Source organism: Diadema setosum, chromosome 1, assembly GCF_964275005.1.
Source record: "Diadema setosum chromosome 1, eeDiaSeto1, whole genome shotgun sequence".
NCBI classification, from domain to species: Eukaryota; Metazoa; Echinodermata; class Echinoidea; order Diadematoida; family Diadematidae; genus Diadema; species Diadema setosum.
This window is the reverse complement of record NC_092685.1, coordinates 6,913,058-6,935,230: the sequence shown is the minus strand read 5'-3', so window position 1 is coordinate 6,935,230 and position 22,173 is coordinate 6,913,058. Positions and strand designations below refer to the sequence as shown.

The 22,173-nt window shown below is 38.3% G+C and overlaps 2 protein-coding genes across 2 annotated transcripts; one reads left to right on the top strand and one right to left on the bottom strand.

The window, feature by feature from the left end:
* Positions 1 to 238: 238 nt before the first annotated feature.
* On the bottom strand, positions 239 to 12,938 carry LOC140233776 (dehydrogenase/reductase SDR family member 7-like). The gene is made up of 9 exons (XM_072313873.1): positions 12,832 to 12,938; positions 10,018 to 10,254; positions 9,212 to 9,294; positions 8,577 to 8,750; positions 7,679 to 7,918; positions 6,035 to 6,154; positions 5,409 to 5,590; positions 3,857 to 3,908; positions 239 to 2,706 (listed from the first exon to the last, which is right to left on the bottom strand). The coding sequence occupies exons 2-9, from the start codon at positions 10,202 to 10,204 to the stop codon at positions 2,701 to 2,703; spliced, it is 1,044 nt and encodes a 347-aa protein (XP_072169974.1). The 5' UTR covers positions 10,205 to 10,254; positions 12,832 to 12,938; the 3' UTR covers positions 239 to 2,700.
* A 5,118-nt stretch (positions 12,939 to 18,056) lies between these two features.
* LOC140226289 (uncharacterized) lies at positions 18,057 to 21,676 on the top strand. The gene is made up of 2 exons (XM_072306789.1): positions 18,057 to 18,526; positions 19,252 to 21,676. The coding sequence occupies exons 1-2, from the start codon at positions 18,416 to 18,418 to the stop codon at positions 19,375 to 19,377; spliced, it is 237 nt and encodes a 78-aa protein (XP_072162890.1). The 5' UTR covers positions 18,057 to 18,415; the 3' UTR covers positions 19,378 to 21,676.
* Positions 21,677 to 22,173: the final 497 nt, after the last annotated feature.

The window sequence follows — 22,173 nt, the reverse complement described above, 5'->3', positions numbered from 1 at the left end:
TTAAACACCGCAAAAACTTCCATTTTTACAGTAAGCATAGTTAATGTATTACTTAGGCTAATCCCAAAACAAAGCAAGAAGTACCACTACATAGAATGACATAGCATTGTTGAAGAAGGCAACCCTGAATAATAAATACTTTACAGTCGATTCCCTTTATAACGAAGTCCTCGAGACCTGCAGTTTTCTTTTGTTTTATCAACATTTTGTTATAACCAAGCAAATACACGATGAAAGATAAAGAGCAGATAATTTGAGGACCTGAATTTTTACTTCATTGAGACTGGAATTTCATTATAACCGTGCTCGTTTTAACAGGAGTGCGCTATAGTACATTACAGCAAGAATCGTATTTGACAATTTTGATAGACTTAGTCAAAATACAATTTATTTACATTTTCCTGTATGGTGTTTTGTATCAAAAGTGACATGAGAAACAGATGGCTGACAATTTCGAATACATTTCTGAACAAATCACCAATAGAGAGCTAGCAGGTATTTTAGTCTTGTCATCCAATCATTGCAAAAATTTCTTCACTGTAGGAACAGGTCTGTTACTTCTCAAACATATCAATTTTGTTTGAGCAAACTCTTGTGTTGTGTATTTTTTCTTTGAGCTTAACATATTCCTTGTCATTAACAGGTACATGTATAGAGTAAAGTCTGAAAACTGGAGATGTACAACTCTTTCCTGCCTGCAAAAATACTTGTTTTAGAGGAATTGGATGTAAATATGCATGTTGACCATTACTTTGACTAGAGGACAGCTTATTAAAAAAAAAGTGTGGTCACAAAATGAGTACAGAAGATTTTAAACAGGCAGGAGTAGAAATACAATGTTAACAAACTTTGCCATAAACCGTCCATCACAAGGTACCTAAGTTCCATTGATTTCTGCGTAATACTGGGTTAAGCATTATGTGTTATGTCATAGTAGACTTAAGTTTGACATGCTTGCATACAACAAATGCACTTCATTTTCACCGCAGTCACCAATTCCCCTTTTAATTCTGATGGCTTGGGGTTTGACTGGTACTCCTTGCTTTTTTCCATTCAAAACATATATTTGTCTCTTAGTTTTTTTTCAATTAATTGGCAAGTATTCCTGATATTTTACCTTGGACTTGCTCACGATTTCAGCATAGAGCTCACAGTAATGATTAAAGAAGTGTCTCATGAAACTCAATGTTAGTACTATCACCTTGAACACTGAATCATATGTGTTACATTTTACAATTTGGAAACCTTGATAATGTTCAAATCTAAATGTACAAAGCTTTATCTTATATATTTGTACAGCAGATGGAATCTAATCTGTAATAAACCCTATCAGATCTACTACATGAGCTGTTCACTGTAATTCATTATTGATTCTCTATCCTCTAAGAAATGCCATATTCCCATTTAAAATGCTATCCTTGCTGAGTATTGCTACAATTTATATTTCAACTCATGACTATATAACAGTGCATACATGTACAAAGTGTTCTGCAACCCAAGTGTTGGCCATATCTTGCACAACCCGCTTGGCATACTGGTTTTTCCTTACTCACTGATCTCATGTGTTAACACAGTTTGCTGGTAAAACTATGTGAACGAACAGACAATGTTAAAGGCACAGTAATGGTTTCAGTGAATGCCTCAAAGGGCTGGCATTCTTGCTTATCACATGCATCTATCTTGGACTTGCCAACCTGAAATTCACTCAACTGGAATAGATAGAAAACAAAGCAATTAACCGAGAATTTTCACTCATCTTTAAAACATCATTACATGTATTAGCAGGTATTCACACAGTAGGAATACAAGGTTCTATAAAGCTCCTTCCTGAACAAACACACACACACAAAAAAAAAAGGGGGGGGGGGGGAATGAGTATTCCTATTAGATAAGAGTAAGTGGCAGGTATGCTATTATTCCAAGCCCAAATTAAACAAAAACAAAGATTATACCTTTCAGTGTCATACACACACAAAAAAGATAGTTGTATTATATTTCACTCAAACTTTTATGAATTATTGTATTGTAACAAGATGAAGAGACAAGCTGTTCCGATCTCCTGAATACTGCAACTGGATCTAAACTACTGAAATCAAACATGACACATGTAGGTGAATAAAAAGGTTCAAATAATTCCATTGTCGGGTTAAAGAGCCCTGATTTAAAAATGAACAAGTGAATTGCATTTGATTATGGTGAATGCATGTTGACTTTTGGAATTACTTTTCGTTTCTGAATACATAATGGGTATACCATAACCATACCATAACAGAGACAATGTGTATGATATTCTTGAGACACTTTTCCAAGCAAATTGTATTACCCTAAACACGAAAGTGCCCGGTAAACACATCCTTGTTCTTATGGTAAACATGTTCTGATGGTAACCCAATCTATAGGAAGAAGAGTTTCTCATTACAAGCCTAGCAATTTACAAGATAATTACAGTCCAGCCCAGAGCAATCAAGAAATTACATTCACACATTTGCCCAATAATTAATTTAAATCTTACTGCAAAAACTGCGAGAACTTCTATTCAAAATGTATCGTATCATTGTGTGCATACAAACAATTAAAAACACACATAAAACTTGCATTGCATTCGTTTTTTCATGGCAATATGTGAAGTGGATTTCAATGTCAAATTCGCCTTCCTGTCACACTCAGAAATACTGTTGATCACATGTGGAATCCTTGACATCAATGCTGTAACAAGGAGGAATAAGAATGGTGAAAAAATATAAATATTTCTAGTTGGAACCTGAACAGAAGGAAACATGCACAGGGAGAGTGATCATTTTGTAAGTCAGTAAAAATATTTTTCTCTAGACCACCTCTGATACTATGAAAACATGGCATATCCAATCATTCAACAGGAAAGTTAACAATCTAGGAGCTCAATAAAGTAGAAGAAACAAAATGTGCTCAGAGGGAAAAAATCTTGCAGTTTGAGCTGAAGGACTAAACTCGAGAGTGGACAAAAAGTACTTTGCAGCACTTGTTCTGGGAAATCAGTTGACAAGATACTGTTTTCAACATTACTAACAATTTTCCAAATGTCCATTATTGTCACAACAAAATGTAAAAATTAATTCATAAGTGTTAATCACTACAGCTGTATATCAGATGATTCAACTTCTGAAAGGTCAGTGGCTTTCATCTCAACATCAACTCCGCAAAAGCATATTAAGTATTCTTTCACAGTGAAATAAGAGAAATGTAGAACATTCAAGGCAGGTTTGTTTCAGCTACACATGAGTATGACATGCATTTAAATGAATCTTCAATGTCATTATACATTTAACACCTTCCAGTCACTTAAAGATAAGATGGAAAATCTGATTTTGATACAAATGTGACAACATGGCCATGAATCATAACAATAACAGTCTCCAAAGATAAACAAACATTCAAGGATATATCACGCCTACCAGTTTGAGAGTCAATCAGTCATCAAAGGGACTGTACAGTACTGGTTGATGCGGGGATTTAGGTTTATAACATGCCTAAGTGAGATAAAGAGAAACCTCTTATGAAATATGAAAGAGCCTGTAATTTGAAGGATTCAACATTTATTGATGAAAATTGTTTTCAAATGGCTGAGATATCCAGAAAAGTGATAATAATAAAAGGTGACAGGCCACGCCTTTTATTAGGATCTCTTTGTTTCACATTGTTTTTAGATATCTCAGCCATTTCAAAACCAATTTTCGTCAAATAAACTTTTGATACCCCTTAGAATTGCATGCTATTTGACATCTCATAGAGGGGTTTCTGAATATCTCGCAAAACGTTAAAAGCTAAATTCTCACCTCACCCAGAACTGTACAGTCTCTTTAAACTTTACAATACTTACTTGCGATTCCCTGTATTCCTTAACACGTCTCCGCCCAATCACTGGGGTTAACCTGGTTGGGGGGGGGGGGGAGGGGCAAAGAGAACAATGCAGTGATTTGCTTGACAGTTACAATGGGCTGCTGCTTCTTCTAATCCTGTTCAAAACTCCTTGGTGCACACTCTCATGAATGATGAAAGACTCTCACTAGTACAAACAGTATTGGCATAAAAAAAATAGATGTTACACGTCTGTATACAGAATTTTAAATGCTTGTGCCATTTAGAGCAATTTGGGGGTCAACAGTATGTATCAAACTTAAACTCTCAATTCAACACAATACTTGAAGGCAGCGATAAATTAAATATTACATAAAGTTATTACTTTCATTTATTTATATATTCATTCATTCATTCAGTCAGTCAGTCAGTCATTTATTTATTTATTCATTCATTCATTTTTTTTTTTTAACCAAATCATCAACCCAAGTTGGTGTATCTAGATAGTATGGAATGGCAATGACATCTTAATTTGAGATGAGAGTGGCTACTTTTCTATTGGGTACTGTTGAAAATGAACTGTTTGTACTGAAATACTGGAATTATTTGCATCTTGTTGGTGAACCACTGGTGCTTCTGTTCTGGAAACCTTCTATGATGCAAACTTGCTTGTCTGCCCAGATAAAGTATCATTATGAAACATCCCACCTTTACTAAAAAAGCAAATGATTATACAAGTTGTATTTTTGCTAATGTGATACTTTTGAATATGTGTCTGAAATTGCTAAACAAGCCCCATTGTCAATGGAGCATCTTAAGATGGCAGTGTGCCACTAAAAAAGCAAATGATTATACAAGTTGTATTCTTGTTAAAGTGATACATCTTAAGATGGCAGTGTGGAAACTGATCACACAAGAGCAGAAAGTAAATACAAAATCAGACTGTTAATGTTTTTAAACACACTATTAAATACTTGTGATTCATGTTGCTTACACAGCAAAACTTTTCATCAGCATTGGAGAACTACTGTATGGTTACGATAGTTCCATGATTTGCAAAAAGGATCTGGAAGGATGCAGTAGACTTGTCTTGACGCAAAATGTTTTATGTTGATGTGGTATTGGGGTGGAAACACAAGTAACATTTTAGACAGAAAAGAACACTAGTAGATGCACATACCACAGTATACTATAAAAGTGGAAATTTTTGTGGAACCAGAAACTAGTGCAAAAATAAAAGCACACAAATATTTTTGCTTGCCATATGTTCCAGTAGTTGATGTCTTGATTCCACAGAATTTAAAACATGCAAAACTCTTCTGAGCGCGAAAAATTAGTCGCGCGAAAATATCCACTCTTACAGGAGTATTGGACAGCATGCATCATGCATCATGGCCATTACCTCGAGCACAAAGGATACCCATACAATTTGATAAAAGTAAGATCTACAGCTGGCAGCTTGGACACAGTACAAAGTTCAGTCCAGAGAACACAAACTTTCCAAAGTTATACATGAGGACACTGTAAGTAATATTTAGACAGATACATAAATTATTACAAATATTGTCACCTACCATCTAGTAACACCAGGGGCATACTGGGCCATGTAGTAGAAGAGGAGGATTGGCTGCCTCGCGATCCACACCTCATTGAGTCTGTTTGCCAAGGCAACCACAGTGAGTTCCACGCATCTTTCCGTGCTCATCAGGACTCGGTAGTTGCGATCTGCTGAGCCATCATATGACTTGGATGGAGGCTAGATAAGAGGAACGTATCGAGCAAGAACTGATGACCTATGAGTTCTTCAGGAAATGAGGTGGCAGGAGTCTAATATGTTTGTCTAAAAATGTGTGTCCTCCTTGAGCAGAACACTTTCTAGCACAGTCCTTTGCTTTTGTTTTGTTTGTGTGTGTGTGTGTGTGTGCGTTGTTGTTTTTTGTTTTTTTTACTTGTATGTTTAACAAAGGTAAGGCATTGAATATTGAAATGCTTACCAAAGTTTGACATATAAACTAAAATGAAAGGAAACAAAATCATGAGTTTTTCATCGTGGATAAAACACACTTTTCTCAAGCATATAAAACACATATTTACAAAAAATCTAGAAAGATTTGGTAGAGGGCACAAAAATGCCTTTAATCAAAGAATAGGTGTCTCTTCAGATGTGCCTGGGAGTATGGAGCCCAGAAACAATTCTCACCCTGCTGAAATCCTCCCTGTATGCATTTTCAACAATGCTGGAGACCACGGGGCCAGGACACACCATTGTAACGCCTATATTCTTGTTGGACAGCTCACTCCTGACTGTGTCAAAGAAACCCTAGAATGATAAAAAGACACAAAGTGCGGTAGGGAGGCATGAGTGTGTAGAATGTGTATAGACCCAATATTCAGTAACACATAATTGAAAAGAAAACACAAAAATATTAGAACCTAAATGTAATAACTACTCATGATGAAAATAACAAATCTTTACCTCTGCCAAGGGAGGAGGTTATGTTTTCATTACTGTTGGTTTGTTTGTCCGTGTGCAAATAACTCAAAAAATTGTGAACAGATTTGGATGGAACTTAACCCTAAAGGGGCCAGGCTTTTTGGCTATGCTCAGACCGGGGGGGGGGGGGGGGGGGGGGGGGGGGGGGGGGGGGGGGGGGGGGGCGGATTCCGCCCCCCCCCCGAGATCTCGGCCATCGGTGGTGCGATCGCGATGAAATTTTGCATGCGTGAGACCCGCGTCATAATCTACAAGATTGTGTTATAAGATTTTTTGAAACAATCAATTTCTAATTTTCATTAATTAATTATGCAAATTAAGCTCAAGGTGATGTTTTAGCTTAATTGAAAGCATTGAGAGTCTAATTTTTGATCTGTAAATCTGTTTTACATATTCAACAATTGTACATCACAAAACTTCCAAAACTCATTTCAATTCTTATGTATTTTATTGTTTTCAGAATTTCTTATGTATATTCTTTGTTTTTCAACTTTTGTTTTTTCTTTGTTTTTTCATTGGAAATTGTCACTGACCACTTTTCTACCATAATTAGCACAAAATTAATCAATGAAAGTGATTAATTGTAAAAATAATCAGGTTTTTATGCCTTTCATGACAGAGCACTGTTTTCCATAGGAAATGTACACAAAATCACAAAATTGTGCCCATTTTGGAGCGACATTCCGTTACAAAAATGGGCGTGGCTTCGCAAAAGTATGCGCGGACGTTGCAAATTTGGTCTCAAAAGTTGCGCGAGACTTGAACAAAGAAAGTCAAGAAGCCTTGCGATGAGGCCTTCTTGCGTTACAGAATTATAGCGCGAAACGTCGAGGGGGGGACCCCCCCCCCTGGCCCTTTTAGGGTTAAAGAAAAGGTTGAGAATGACACAAGGAACAGATGATTAAATTTTGGTAGTGATCCAGAAATTTTTATGCATTTTATGAAGGACTTTCAATATTTTGGCAGGTAGGGTCAATGAACTTGGAGTTCAAGCTGCACAGTTTCGTGCAGCTAAAGGGCATGGTCTAGTTTCTGCTAGGGCGAGGCGCGCAGTTTGAAGTTGATGACATAACAAAACGGCTTCTATATTGGGAAATCGGGCGATTTTCAGCATGCATATGTATGGGTGGAAATCACTGATCTCTATGGAAGAACAAGATCAGTGGTGGTAATGAGCTTTCTTGGCGAAGGTCTACACTCTCAGAGTGCTTCTCTAGTTTGGGGTTTGTTGTCTTTCTTTCTTACTGAGGAAAATGCTTCCAACAATAGTGATATCACTGACAACCCTATATGAGTTCATTACGTATGCGGCACATCAACTACAAACACACAAATTTACATGGTACTCACGTGCATGCCATGTTTGGATGCACAGTAGGCAGAAGAGAGTGGGGCTGGCATCTTCCCTGTAGCACTGCTTATGTTGACAATCTGCCCGAAGCCATTGCGGATCATGACGGGCAGGGCAGCCTTGCAGAGTGAGATGGGACCCAGCAGGTTGACATCAAGGATAGCCCTGTCCACTTCAAACTTGCAGTCCTCCACAAGTGCCCGCTGGCTGCGCCCACTGTTGTTGACCAGGACATCAATCTGCAGCAGACGCAAAACGTTCACATCCACGATGTGAACTTTCACACCTTACAGTCCTGATTAGCAACTTTATCATCTCTCGCCATTTACAGCTGTCCCAGCTGAAATTTGGCCCAAAAGGCAAAGGACTTGAATCTTGATCACATGGTTATGATTTGAATTAGAAACCTATGCAAGCGCTGTGTCTTCACTGTGGTGGACTCAGTAGGGTGAAATGATGCTCATTGTATGCTTATCAATTAATTTTTAATTCAACTCAGAGCTACATAACCTCAAGTTGTGGAGTTCATTAATATCATGTAGAGTATGAATCACATATCTTTTTTTCTTTCTGTGAGAATTTTGTAAGTCAACTGATATAAATTTGTGAAATCATGGACACCCCAAAATATTTTTTTCCATATCAGGACTGCAAGTCATATCACTTACAAGATCAAGAACAGCAAACACATTTACTTTTTATTCCATTGTTGTGTTTCTTGACTGTTTAACCCTCAAATACAGTTGAACAAGCCCCGCTTTGCTAGCTCTTACGCTCTCTAAACATATGGTGCATATAGTACCTTCTCACAGTGGAAGGAGAAGGAGTGAAGAAAAAAGAGATGGAGAAAGAGGAGGATGAAGAGGATAGCGGAAAAAGGGAACAGTTAACACTCACTGTGTCATATCTTTCAACAATCGATGCAGCTAGCTTTGAGTGGCTGTCATACTGTGTGGCATCCATAGGGAGGACATACACATCGTCTGGACTCACGCCCGGGAAGCTGATGCACTTTTGGTAGACTCTGTTCAGCTCATTGACCCTGCGAGCTGATAGAACGACTTTAGCACCCTGCAAAAAGCAACACTTTCATGAAGTAAACCCCTCAAAAAAAGTCCCGCAATTCCAATTTAATGTATCATATTTCTCTTAAAACTACATCATTTCATTCAAATGTGACATCATATGAAAGCCTGATTAATTTTCTTTACAATGACAACTCACTTGTTTACATTATGCATTCCTGGAATGCACAGTACAACTGAGTACGAGGAATGGTCAAATGTGAAATGTTGCAAAATAGAGCAAACGTGTTATGTCAAAAATAACATGTGTGCTTCTTGTGATATACATGTATTTGCATTATATGCAACCAAACTGCCACATTTCCATTTATATAAGACATGCTTCATCATTGTCATCCCTTTTTGTCACCTTTACACTAACCTGTTGTGAGGGGATAGAAAAGGGAACGACCAGTTTGCACTAGTTGCTACGGTTAAAGTCATTGAAAATGTTACTGTTATCATTACCTTCTGTGCAAGCTGATAGGCAAGTTCTTCCCCAATCCCGCTGGAAGCACCTGTAATCCAGATCACTCTGCCCTGTAAGTTATCTGTCGGATGACAAGCACAAAGTAGAGCATGGTTGGTGAAAGAGATATTGCAATATTATGTCAACTGTACAGAAGACTTTAGATATGAATACAAATGAAGCAAAGGTACCATTCAAATCACAACTTGTCCTGCTCATGTATAACAAAATAAAGCGGGGTTGGCAAAAGAGACTGTCTAATATTGTGTCAACTGATATGACAATAACAAATTGAACTTGAATATTAATGAAGCAAAGCCAATGTTTAAACAGATCGTATGCTGGCTTGCCAAACATGTTGCCACAAGGCTATGTTCATGTATGCATGTAGTGATTGCACAGATTTTGTTGATGCCTATTGTACTGTGACGGTTCCATCATAGAGTGGACTCACTGTCCACTACATGCACCTCTCTCTCAGTCTCACTTTCAGAGATTGCCAGAGGGAGGGACTTTAGTGATTGGACCTCGAAGAACAATCACATTGGCACGAGCCCCACAGCTGAAGACTACAGAATATATTTCCTCAACACGCAGCAAAGATTGTAGGCCTTGCCATACAAGCTATAGACAAATTTTGAAACTAGATATTGATTTGGCTGTTCTGTAAAATGTGTCTCAAGCAGAAAAGCTACATCCAGGATGACAGTAGCTTGACATGGAAACATATTACTTGGTAGCAAAATTGTTTTATTTTTGGATAATGATTTTTATGCTCATACATATGAAATAATGGTCAACTTACCTCCATTGTCTCCAAAGCTATCATAAAGCATTAGTGTGAGGTCTCCGTCGGAGACCATTAGAATAAAGAAACAGACCACAAACGTCACCAGCAGCATGAGGGCGACAAAGTAGAGGACACGAATGGAGAGGAGAATGAAGACTGCCGCGAGACACAGTGCAACGAGATAGATCGTTTGGAGAGCCATGTCTATTTCCAACGCTGCTTGGATCACCTGATGATGAGAGAAACTTGAACCTGCAGTATTGAAAAACACATACACACACACACACACACCAACATTAAAAGAAATGAAAATGCAGAGTACAGAAATGACTAAGCAGGGAATGATTTTACTTCACAAATTTGATTAGCAGTTTTGATCAATTGGAAATCACTGTTCTTTTAACATAGTTCTGCTACTTGTATGGTAACTGCGACCAGCCCCAACGTGCAGCGTTGGGCGGTCTCCAGGGCTACTTGTATGGTAGCCCTACTACATATCGACCACCCTTTTTGAAACCGACCGCGTATACATTGGCGCACAGAACGCTTAGTACGCACTTCACTGCGCGCAGAGCACATAAAAATGGATTGGCTTCGACCATTGATGAGGATGGCGTGGGAAAACACGAAAATTCACTGTTTATTAATCGTTTTAATCAAGGACAAAATTTCGAATGAATATTTTCACCGAATCGTAATGTAATGTCTATGGAAGTTTCTAAAAAGCTTCGTACAACACGGTGTTTGACAACTCGGTTTGCGTGCATTGTCAATGCAAAAACAGCAGTCGATCTCAATAAGGAGCTTTACCGCGGGGAGCTGAAACGAGGCCACGCAAGTTCGATGAGGATATTTTTGCACTGAAACTTCGAATCGAAAAGGGAACAACGGCATTTGATACTGCTGGATTTTCTCAATCACGTAGGTCAAGTTTTTAACGTGAATTTCAGTGTTAAATATTCTTATCAAGCAGATAAACATTAGGCGGTCGATGAGTAGTAGGTCCAACCATACAGTCCTATGTAATAAACCTGCAGACAAGAATTTTTCTTAGCAATTATATAAAAAATACACAGCAAATTGCGATGCAATACCAGGAAAATTATTCCCTGCTGAGTAACAATTTTTGTGACATGTACATTCAAAATTTGCCTAGATCTAGCTAGCCAGATCTGGGTATTCAGTATTATTAAATTCAGAGACATTTGTCTGATTTGAATTCTGATGTAGACCCCATCAAAGTGTTATTTGCTCTCACCTTCCAAGCAACAGGGTACATTTAACCATGTCAAAAACTTGTAGATTTCTAGTGGTGGTCTAATGGAGTAAACACCCCTGTTTGAGGCAGGCATTGTCCGGAGTGCCTATTGCGGCCGGGGCCACTTCATTCATTGATGAAAAGGCCCAATCATGTGTCACTTCCCACGACACTTGCGAGTATTTAAACTCCTGTTTGTGTTCTAAAGACAAAATGGGAGTAATTTTAAGCATACATCACATGATCATGATGATGATCATTAGCGCACTTAATAGCTGTTTTATTGATGAATGAAACGAAAGTGCCCCTGCCCTGGCCCTGCCAGTGGTTCTAGGCACCCTGTTGCAAACCTGCAAACAGAGTTGTTTACTCTGTTCAACAATATGTTGTTAGATACATCTAGATCTATTTTTCGACTCTAGACCCAGATCCCAGTCATCAAGTAACATGAAAAGATTATTGCATGAGCCGAGTATGAACAATGACAATACTGTAAAAGTGGAAATTTTGGCAATTTTCACGGTCTGTTGAAATTTTCGCGCAGAAAATATGATGCAGCCATTAATCATAGATGGTAATTCACGTGTTGGTGCCCGCTGCGCTGCTGCATGCGAGAGTTGTCCTCATGGTCCTGCATGCAGTTGTTCCCACTCACCCTTCCCACCCTTCACTCAACGTCAAACATCTCTAAGATTCAAGCAGTACAAAATAGAGCAGCCAGATTCATCTGTAATGATTACAAGTAGCAGTCTTCTGTCTCCGGAATGATAAAGGATCTCAAACTTCATTCACTCCCATAAACGGCGCAAGCTTTTAAGGTTATCAACATTTCATAAAATAGAGCACGGTAACATTGATTTAAAGCTCAAGGATTAGATCTATATCAGCCCCGCTCAAGCACCGAGAGGTATGAGTACTATGACAACCCGAAGTTATCATCCTGATAATTATTCTAACGTTACTTCACACGGTTCTTCATCTGCTCTCGCCAACTCCTTCTTCCATAGAACAGCGAAGGATTGGAATAATCTGCCGAGTAATATAGGGTCTAAAGCAGATTCATAAATTTGACACATTTAAAGAAGCGCTCCAGCGTCACCTCCGACTCCGTTGTGGTTAGCTGCACATCACAGACAGTGCTGAGTGATACTCTATCCAGAGTTTTCAGCGTATTCATCCAGATCCAGGGCAGATCTAACCGCAGCAGCGACCCCAATACGTACCGTTTTACAGCGCTCCGCGCCGGGGTTAATCCAGATCCAGATCTACTTGCACAGGCCAGGGTAGGTGCAAAGGTGGCAGGCAGGAGGAGAGTCACGATCCGCACTCTTCTGACTTTTACCTCCTTGCCGTACCACTACCAGTAGGCCCTACCAGTACCACTACACCAGTCAAGAGTCTGGAGTGGAGGGTAGCCGGCGGTTACCGGTTGAGCGTAAATTCAGCAGACGCGCAACATACAATTACAACATGGCCTGTCATGGACTCGATGGAGCTACCAACTATAACAACTTACGTTGTGATCGTGCATCGTGGTGATATTCAGCTAGAATTCGAGAAATAAAACTTACCTTATATAACTGGATGATCTCTGTCACTGCTAGTCCGTGCAATCTTGATTCAAATAAAATCTCAGCTTTTGTGATCATTCCATTGAATTAGACGGTCACCTACCACCTGATCCGTTTGTCTAAAACTAGCGCTAAAATTAATCCCATGTTCACAAGTCAACCGGGAATATGGAATGCCAATGCGTGACAAAAGATTAGAATACAACTTAACCCGTGCCCAAGCCCGTTTTGTGTTAAGAAATCTATTTTAGATTTTAGCTTTTGGCTTTTATTCAGCGACCACGCTAAAGATACAAATTTTCTACTAGTATTTTGGGTCACGCACTCTAAATGATAAGACACTTACTGACTTAGCAGGTTTTGTGTCCATACATTCTCGGATCATTCCCTAGTTTTAAATACATGTAACAGATCTTTATTGTAATCAGGCCATTATTTTGCACACATCTTGTCTGAAGTGGAATGGCAGTCATATCCAGTGGCGGATCCAGGGAGAGCGCACGGGGTGCGCGCCCCCTTTTTATTTTTTGTTAAAACAAAAGAAATAAAAAGGAAAAAATGGGGGAGGGGTGTGCGTGCGCCCCCTTTAATTGTGTAAAGGTGCCCCCTCTTTACGGAATTCCTGGATCCGCCCCTGATATCTGACAGCAGCGGCAGATCCAGATCGAGGGAGGAGCACCGGGCCCGCGCTCCCTCTTTACTTTTGGTTGAAACAAAAGAAATAAAAAGAAAAAAAAATGGACGGGGGTGCGTGCATCCACCTTTCATTTTGCAAAGGCGCCACCCCTTTACGGAATTCCCGGATCCGCCCCTGGACAACTCGGCCATAAAGTACCGATCTCGTACTCGAAAATATAATTGATCCACGGAGATGTGTATCAAGTATAAAGCAAATTATAGTAACTTATTAATCTATTCTCCTCTCCAAGCAATTGAGTTGATCATAGTGATTCCACATTTTCTAACATGGGGTACAAAAGAAAATGTATACTAGTAGTTGCATATCAAATCAAGTTCTATAATCGTATAGCATCCTTATAATTAACATTGTGTTGAATGTAACGTGACAGGCAGAGGTCCGTAAATCACACCCTTGCAATCGATTTATACACACACAAATTTGCTCTCAGCCAATCAGATGCAAGGATTTCTGTAGCTTTTAACAGTTTGTCAGACCGTCCTATCTGACAAAACGCTTCATGAAATGCCTCCCTGAACAGTCAGCTGTGATTATTAGAATACATGTACATATATTCCGTCATGTATTCGCAGCACGATAATGATTGAATGTGTGTTTGTTTTAAGTGAGATTTAGTGCTGAAAATATAAAACAAGTTAGTCAGCCAGTCGATGTCCGGATAACAGAAAATCCGGATAATCGATGGCCGGATAAGAGATATACAGGTATGGTATTACTGGACAGCATGGTAATTCCGGACACGCACATTCTTTGCGTACTAATGACATTCTGTACGCGCGAGACTTTGTAGATTAGCCTCTCAACACTTCGTGTGGACCGAAATCGCAAAAAAAAAAACAAAAACGCGACATTAAAATGTAAAAAATGACATAAAAATGTAAGGACTATATTATCAAACAGGCTACTCAGTTAACGAGAGCCTCGCAACCACACTCCTATCAGGTACCATATTCGAGAACTGAATCGCATCGCCATTCGTTCTTCCCAAGAACTGTAAGGAACTGGAATTCCCTGTCGTCAGAAATTGTTTCAGCGCCATCTGTGGGATCATTTCGAAACCGTCTAACGGTTGATCACAGTGGCTAGTTTTTTTTCGTCAACTTTTCTATGTGCTTGTAAGTATCTGTAAATAAATTGTATTATAATGTAAATAGCACCAGTCTGCAAGTATCTTCAGTCTACTGAAGGAGGCAGACTTAATCAGAAGAAGATGAAGAAGAAAAACACGAAGAAATTCATATTTTACCTCAAATTCATAGTTGAGTGACCCGCACCTCGTCATAGTTAATATTTATGCATGTTTGAATCACATTTCGTGACTGAAATTCTATGAAATCCCACTCACATACAGGAAAAATGCTGAAGATTCCAATAGAATCACAAGTTCACTGATCGATATCGGAAATTTGCAGCTATCGTCCTCAAACGCGATCGATGCGGAATAGTTATGCGCTAAGGAAGGGGCCCGCAACTCGTCACCCGCGCATGCAGCTCCCATAGACAAAGCACGTAAAATAGAAGTTGTCGATTTCTCACAAGATTTTATTGCGTGAACTGTTCGAAATGTGCAAGATAGACATTTTACTGTAAAATACGAAATTTGAGCGTGATTTGCCGATTTTTTCTTTATCGTCCGCTCGGTAAGAATGTGTACAAATACGGTGATTCGTGAGATGAATTGTGATTCTGGTGCAAGGACAAGGTGCAAGGGTCTTTTAATATTACATGAGAAAAAGTACCAACGTACCCTTTCGGCAAAACCGGGGGGGGGGGGGGGGGGGGCTTTGGACGAAGGGTGTGGGGTTCCAGTCAACGCGAAGCGACCCAACGCTCCCAACGCACCCTTTCGGCAAAACCAGGGGGGGGGGGGGGGCGGGGGGGGGGACTTTGGACGAAGGGTGGTGTTCCCATTGACGCGACGCGCCACCACAAACCCACCCTTTCGGCACAAGCCGGTGCGAAAGACCTCGATTATTCCATTACGAAAGTCGTGTCCGGGATTACAATGCGATTTTGCACCGCGCAAAAAGACAAAGTGTAATAGGCATGCAATTAACGAGGAAATCCAGTCCAATATAAAGTTAGTCTGATAAAAAAAGAGTATAAAATCTTATACGAGTTCAACCGTTTGATCGAAATCGGATGAAAGATAAGGAAGTTATGACATTTTGGAGTTTTGCTAATTCCTGCAAAACAGTTCTTGTACAGTGGATATATGCAAATGAATGAGCTAAATTTTCCATTAATCGGTACAACAACAACAACAACAACAAAAAAAAAAGATGACGAAAATTCAATGTTTCTGTCAAGTCTGAAACATGACATTATTCTTGGTTGAATATAACTTCAGAATATATATAGTGATCAGTTAGATACCAAATACGAGGATTAGAGCCTCGGGCATAATTGCGTTTAAGAAATGAAAAACTTGAAATTTCAAAATTTATGTATGCAAACTATAATATAATATGGTAAGTTGTGAGGGAATTACATGATCACTTTGCCATCTTTTCATATTGACTATTCAAGAACTGCAACGTTTCCCCCAAAAAATAATGAAACTTCAAAATGTCATAACTTATTTTACATTCATCCGATTTCGATCAATTAATTTATACCGTTGAACTCGTAATATTCGCTCTCTAGTTTCTTAGCAGACTAACATATATTTGGACTGGATTTCCCCTTTAAGAGATGCCCTGCTCATTTGCGTGTAACTCCGCGGACTGATTAACTATCACTTATACGTAACGAACAATGTTCTAGACAAAAGACAAAAAAAAAAACCCAACAACAACAACAAAGTGAATTCAACAAGTTGACCTAAATTCACCGTCCCTCTTTTTTTAGGGACGGATCCAGGAATTCCATTTCAAGGGAGACGCCTTTACAAAATTAAAGGAGGCACACGTCCATCCCCCCATTTTTTCTTTTTATTTCATTTGTTTTAACACAAAAAATAAAAATAAAGAGGGGGCGCGTGCCCGGGGCGCCCCGCCTGGATCCGCCACTGTTTTTGGTGTTTATTTGTAAGTCGATGCAGTTCTGCTGAACTGATGATTAAAGGCTAAGTGTAAGGGCCTACGTGAAAAAGATGTGTTTCACCATGCAGGGAGGTGTGCTTTCCACCTCCCGGGTTTCACGAACAATCTCAGCTGATGTCAAAACTTATTCCATTTAATTCGTTGATTTAAAAGAGAAAAGAAGTCGCTCACCCTGTATAATGTGAATTAAACTGAATTCAAAGTCACAAAAGTGACATTTGGTCTGGTAATTTACGATTTCAGCCAGGCCACGCACACCCTACAATATTTGTTGTTGTTGTTGTTGTTGTTGATATTAATTGTAAGTTCATCCTTGAGTTTTTGTGGAGTATACGGGCCTCAGATATCACTATCATCTTTAAATAAATGAAGAGTATAAATATATGAATGCAAAACGAGTTAAGCGCCGTTAAAAAGATCAAAGTAAGACTAGTGTCAAAACAAAACCTTTCCAATTATATCTCACCTATTGCGTAACAATCCCAGTCTTTTATTCATTGAGTAACAATGATTTTAGTTAGTGTTTTGCCCCTGAAAGTGCTATAAAAATGCGAATTTTGATTTTTTTTTTTTTAAAGTACAAACGTCCCCATGCACTTGGTCGTTTCGCTCCCCACTGCTTGTCCCCTCCCCCCCCCCCCTCTCCCTATCAGAATCCCGGATCTATACCACTACATCCTTTGATGCTCTGAAAATAACCACAAAACCTACATTTTTATTTAGATTGACAATACATCTTTACTATTATACGAATATTATTCGTTTCCTTACTGTTCATCTTCTGTTGTAACGTAACATTCTGTTTCCACGGCGCCATGAGTGTCTTTTTATATAGAATGAGCGCTTTTTAAGAGACCGTTATTTATATCAATTATGATGATGATGATGATAATAATAATAATAATAATAATAGTAATATGGTGATGATGATGATGATGATAATAATAATAATAATAATAATCATCATCATCATAATCATCATCATCATCATCATAATCATCTCCATAGGGCCTACACATACTGCGATATTGACGGTGTGTGTGTGTGTTTATTAAAAAAAAAAAGATAAACAAGATTACTTTCCAAGAAATACTCGACAAAAATAACACCACACACAAAAATAATATTTCAGATGTTTCGATATACTCGGAGAAACTGGGAATGGAAACCCATAGCCTAACCACCTTTCGATTTTAATTATTATTCATATCATTATAGCTTCCATTTGTCATTTTCACATAACATAATCATCCATCCTTTTTCATGATCCCAATAGAACTCATGGGAATGAAAGAAAGAACATAAAGAACATACCAGTGTGTGCATCCAGCCCCCCCCCCCCCCTTTGTTATCATCAGATAAGCGACGTGCACAAGTGGCTTGTCATAATCTATTTTCCCTTGAAGACTGGTCGTCAAACACATATCTTTCTACGAGGGACGCATTGCACTCTGAGTTTAGCGCTGTCCAGTCAATCACAATCAGTGTACAGTCTGAGGACAAGCACGCTATCAACAATTCGGCCTCTTTGGTAGTTGCGTAACTGAGAAAGTGTGGATTAATATGAACAAACAGTACCGTGACAGAAATGCTGGAACCTAGCTTGGGGGAGAGTATATAAATCAAATACTTAATCGAGTACTTGTACTCGTAATCGTATTGCAATACTGAGTACAGTGCATAGATGTCCTGTCCATGTACCTGTATTAGCAGCAACTTGTCTCCGAGAGCAGACAGCTTCGCCGTACATACCGCAACAGGATACAATACACAGGCCTCTCCGGCTCTGCTGGCGTTCAAAAATCACACTGCACTGAATTGAACAGAGACACTCGCCGCGATGTCAAATGCCGTGAAGTATTTATTATCTGTTGGGATAATGGGAGGAAGTTTATTAGGTGGCTATATTTTGATGAAGTCTGTCACTCCCGACCCGGATGAATTGCTGAGCGTAAGTAGAGTCCCTCTCTGCTAGTAGACGTTGTTTTAATAAGAGATGTGTATAAACGTAACGTTGTTCGAATGATCTGCAATGAAAAATTCCTGTCATGAAATATTTTTGATGTGGTGCACAAACGTTAATCAATAATTTCATTTTCAATAGGATGGATGGGGTGAGAAAGAGCACATGTGTGCATTGTTTAAATCTAATTAGGCCTATGCAATTAATTGTGGGCGGGTCTTTAATGATACTGTACACTGCCCAATCGCTGTACAGAAGTCAGTCTACATTGTAATAGGCCTATAGTATAAATAAACTTAAGACAAGTTCATGTTGGGATCAGATAGTGCTGGATAATGAAACCTTTCTCATACATGTGTAGTGACATTAATGACACATTTTTACTAGAGCCGGCGCTGCATGTAATATCATTATTCCCTTATGCATCTGTCTTCCATTTTTAAGTTTGTATGATCGATGGTGCAAGTACAGCAGGTACAGGTCTAACATGAAAGTTTCATTTCAGTTTTGGTGATTTTTTGGTTTTTTTTTTTTTTCATCATTTCATGCACCTTTTACTGTGGGGACTTAATGTTAGTGATTTAGACTGAAAGTCCTCTGCTCTAATGACATTTTTATATTCTTGCATCCCCTCTTGCATTTGTGCGTCACCTTGAATTGAGTGTTTTGATATTTTTTTAATGCTATCTTTTTGGGTTTCCTCTGTTACACAGCGCTTGCCAGAAGCTGATCCAGAGAAGATGGCAGAATCAAAGCAAAGGACAAAGGAGCTCATGGCTGCGCTGAAGGCTGCGGCAGAAAACCCACATCCTATATACAAGACCATCAAACGGGACTGAGACACCGGGTATTTCCCATCCCTTTGGAGGAATTTCCTGGACATTGGGAGATGAATGTTCATCCCTTTAAAAATATTAACACCAACAAGTTTTGTGTTGTCATATTGCTGTTGATTGGAGCAGTTTGACTTTTCCTGTTCTGTGTTAGTATTCAGCAAAAGGTGATGCTGATATCCAGGCAAACAAGGGAATTCTACCATGTCAACCAACTCATGCAGAATGCCATATGGCTGGAATGGGTGATATATAGCATAGATTCAATGTGAAAACTTGAGCCTGGAGTGAATGTACTGCTCTAAGGTTCCTAGATAAAGCTGTGCTTCTCAACCGATGGACTGCAAAGCTCTCACAGGTTGGCTGTGATGTCGGCCAGAAAATGTTCAAATACAAACTACATTGTATTTTTATTCAATCTAAATGGGCTATTAGAACCAAAGTGGGCCTCGGGTTAAAAAAGGTTGAGAAGCATGGCCTGAAAGTGTACTGGTGATGGACAATAGTGTACTTGGAAAAGATTATATACGTGACCTACAGTACCATGGCATCGCGTAAATATGATGTTAATGTCCGAAAAAAAGTCTTAATATAGAATTAAGTTAATATATGTATTTGCAATTAAATGCAAAACTGTTTTTTTTTTAAGATACTAAAATGATTAGCAGAAATTGGGGATTACCATCCACGACTGACCTTGCTGATGATACCTATGTGATGTGATGTGATGTTCTAGACATAAATCTAATCTTAAAAAAAAAAAAATCATTGGTCAAATTTCAATACATCAATCATACCATCAGAAGTACACATACTTGTGCATTTCATGTTTGTTTTGTATGTCTTTTATAGTGAAATTTACATTGAAAATGGAAGTACTTCTACTTGAACATAAAATATGACTGGTCACCATTTGTTTATGGTCTTGTTGGGGAGCACTTATGGAAACACATGTGCACATTATCATAAATTGAGAGATACTCTTTCAGTAAAGGTAATCAGTTTGTTTAACCCATGTACTGTAACACCATTAGATTTTGCCTGAAAAACAAAACAAAAAAAGACAAAAAAAAAAACAAAACATGTGCATTATGTATGAGCAATTGACATGTTCAGAATGTGTGAAAGAATATTTTTCAATGCCCTGCAAAAGTGATTGATAATAAAAAGACATGTCATTATGACATATTCTGTGACACAATGTCCTCTTCTTTTAAATTTTGTGAATGATAAATTCTTGAAAAGAAAGTGATTGTTTTAAATTTGTGCATGCATTTATAATCATCATGGCATTTTTAGTGCAGGACTACAAATGCCTCAAATATGAGAGCACTTCAGACTAGATAAGGCCAAGGGCTAAATGTACAATTGTAACAGTAACATTGTTAATCAGCCAGTGAGTGTATCTTGTAGGAAGAAGATAAAAGAGATTGTCTTGTTACATAGCTCTGTACTTGGCATGATCCAAAGCAATTCATTGGTTTGCCCATATTGGGTTTCAGTTTTTATCTCTATTCTCTGCGCAAAGCACAGCATCAAACACTGATGTTTTTGTGGGTTATCCAAGTCTCTGTCATTTCTTTGGGATGCTTTCATTAGCAATAAACTCTCAAATTTGCCCATCCAGTCAATTTGGTAGGTAAGAAGAGGGCTTGATAGCCTCAAACTTTTTTTTCAGGACTTGTATACAGATATTTACATAAACAAAGAGTATTGACAAGTACACTTCAGTAATACAAACTTACAAGTTTAAGGTTAAGCTAGCAGTAAAGCTGCTCCCATGATATATCATATCATATCAAGATATTAAGATACTTGATATTGTGACTGCTATGACAGAGTACATGTACTATTATTTCATACAACACAAGCAACAGGATCCTAGAAGAACACATGTGTATTTGTGTTACAGAGGAGTTTGGTCAGCCCCAAATAAAAGAGATTCTCAATCAACTGGTCAGCCCAAACACCAGTACCTGTGCAATTGCAGTGAGCCCTCTTTTGACTCAGTTTGCTCATTATCTTGTAATTTCAAGTACAGAGCACTGGTATGTATCTTGCTACTGAATGGACTATGGTAGCTATACAAGTTTATGTAGCACAAACATTATGGAATATGTGGTCAGTATTGATCTGTTTCACTCTTAACTCTCTTGAGAGTATGGATTTTGGTGTGTGTGTGTGTGTGCAAGCTATGATCAACTTGGCTGTAAACATTGGCAAATATGTGAGGCATAATGTCTGTTTTGCCGAAATTCTTACAGTAAACTGGAAATAAAGTATGTAAGCAATATTATATACTGAATATTTTGCTCTCACCAACATTATCCTATGAATTTATATAATCTTAATAGAGAAATTATATATACTTTACCACCTTTGTGGTTTCTAAGTATGGTAAGAAGTATGTGTGTGTGTGTATAATATGTGCTATACAAGTATATATATTTCTTTACACACACACAAACATGAATGTGCATAATATATATATTATATATGAAGGGTTTGTTTGCAAAAACCGATAAGTCCATTTTTGAAGATTTTAAAGTACGATCTCTGTCATAAAGTTCAAAATAATACCTTTTAAATGATATATTGGTCACTACATATAAAGGTATATTTTTGAAGTTATGGTCAAAAGAAGCAAAAATTTTCTTATTATTCTCTTTATTTTTCTTGACCTTTAGCAAATATGGACTTATCGGTTTTTGCAAACAAACTCTTCATATATATATAAACGTGTTGAGATTCACATATTTGCTCCACAAAGAAATGAAGAAATAAACTGGTAATGCAACTCAT

Excerpts from the sequence above, each read along its gene's own strand:
- LOC140233776 (XM_072313873.1), bottom strand. The coding sequence starts at position 10,204 with ATGGCTCTCCAAACGATCTATCTCGTTGCACTGTGTCTCGCGGCAGTC. Across the intron at positions 7,919-8,576 it reads TTGTTGAAAGATATGACACA|ATTGATGTCCTGGTCAACAA; the intron begins GTGAGTGTTAAC and ends CGTCTGCTGCAG. Across the intron at positions 6,155-7,678 it reads CATCCAAACATGGCATGCAC|GGTTTCTTTGACACAGTCAG; the intron begins GTGAGTACCATG and ends TTATCATTCTAG.
- LOC140226289 (XM_072306789.1), top strand. The coding sequence starts at position 18,416 with ATGTCAAATGCCGTGAAGTATTTATTATCTGTTGGGATAATGGGAGGA. Across the intron at positions 18,527-19,251 it reads ACCCGGATGAATTGCTGAGC|CGCTTGCCAGAAGCTGATCC; the intron begins GTAAGTAGAGTC and ends TCTGTTACACAG.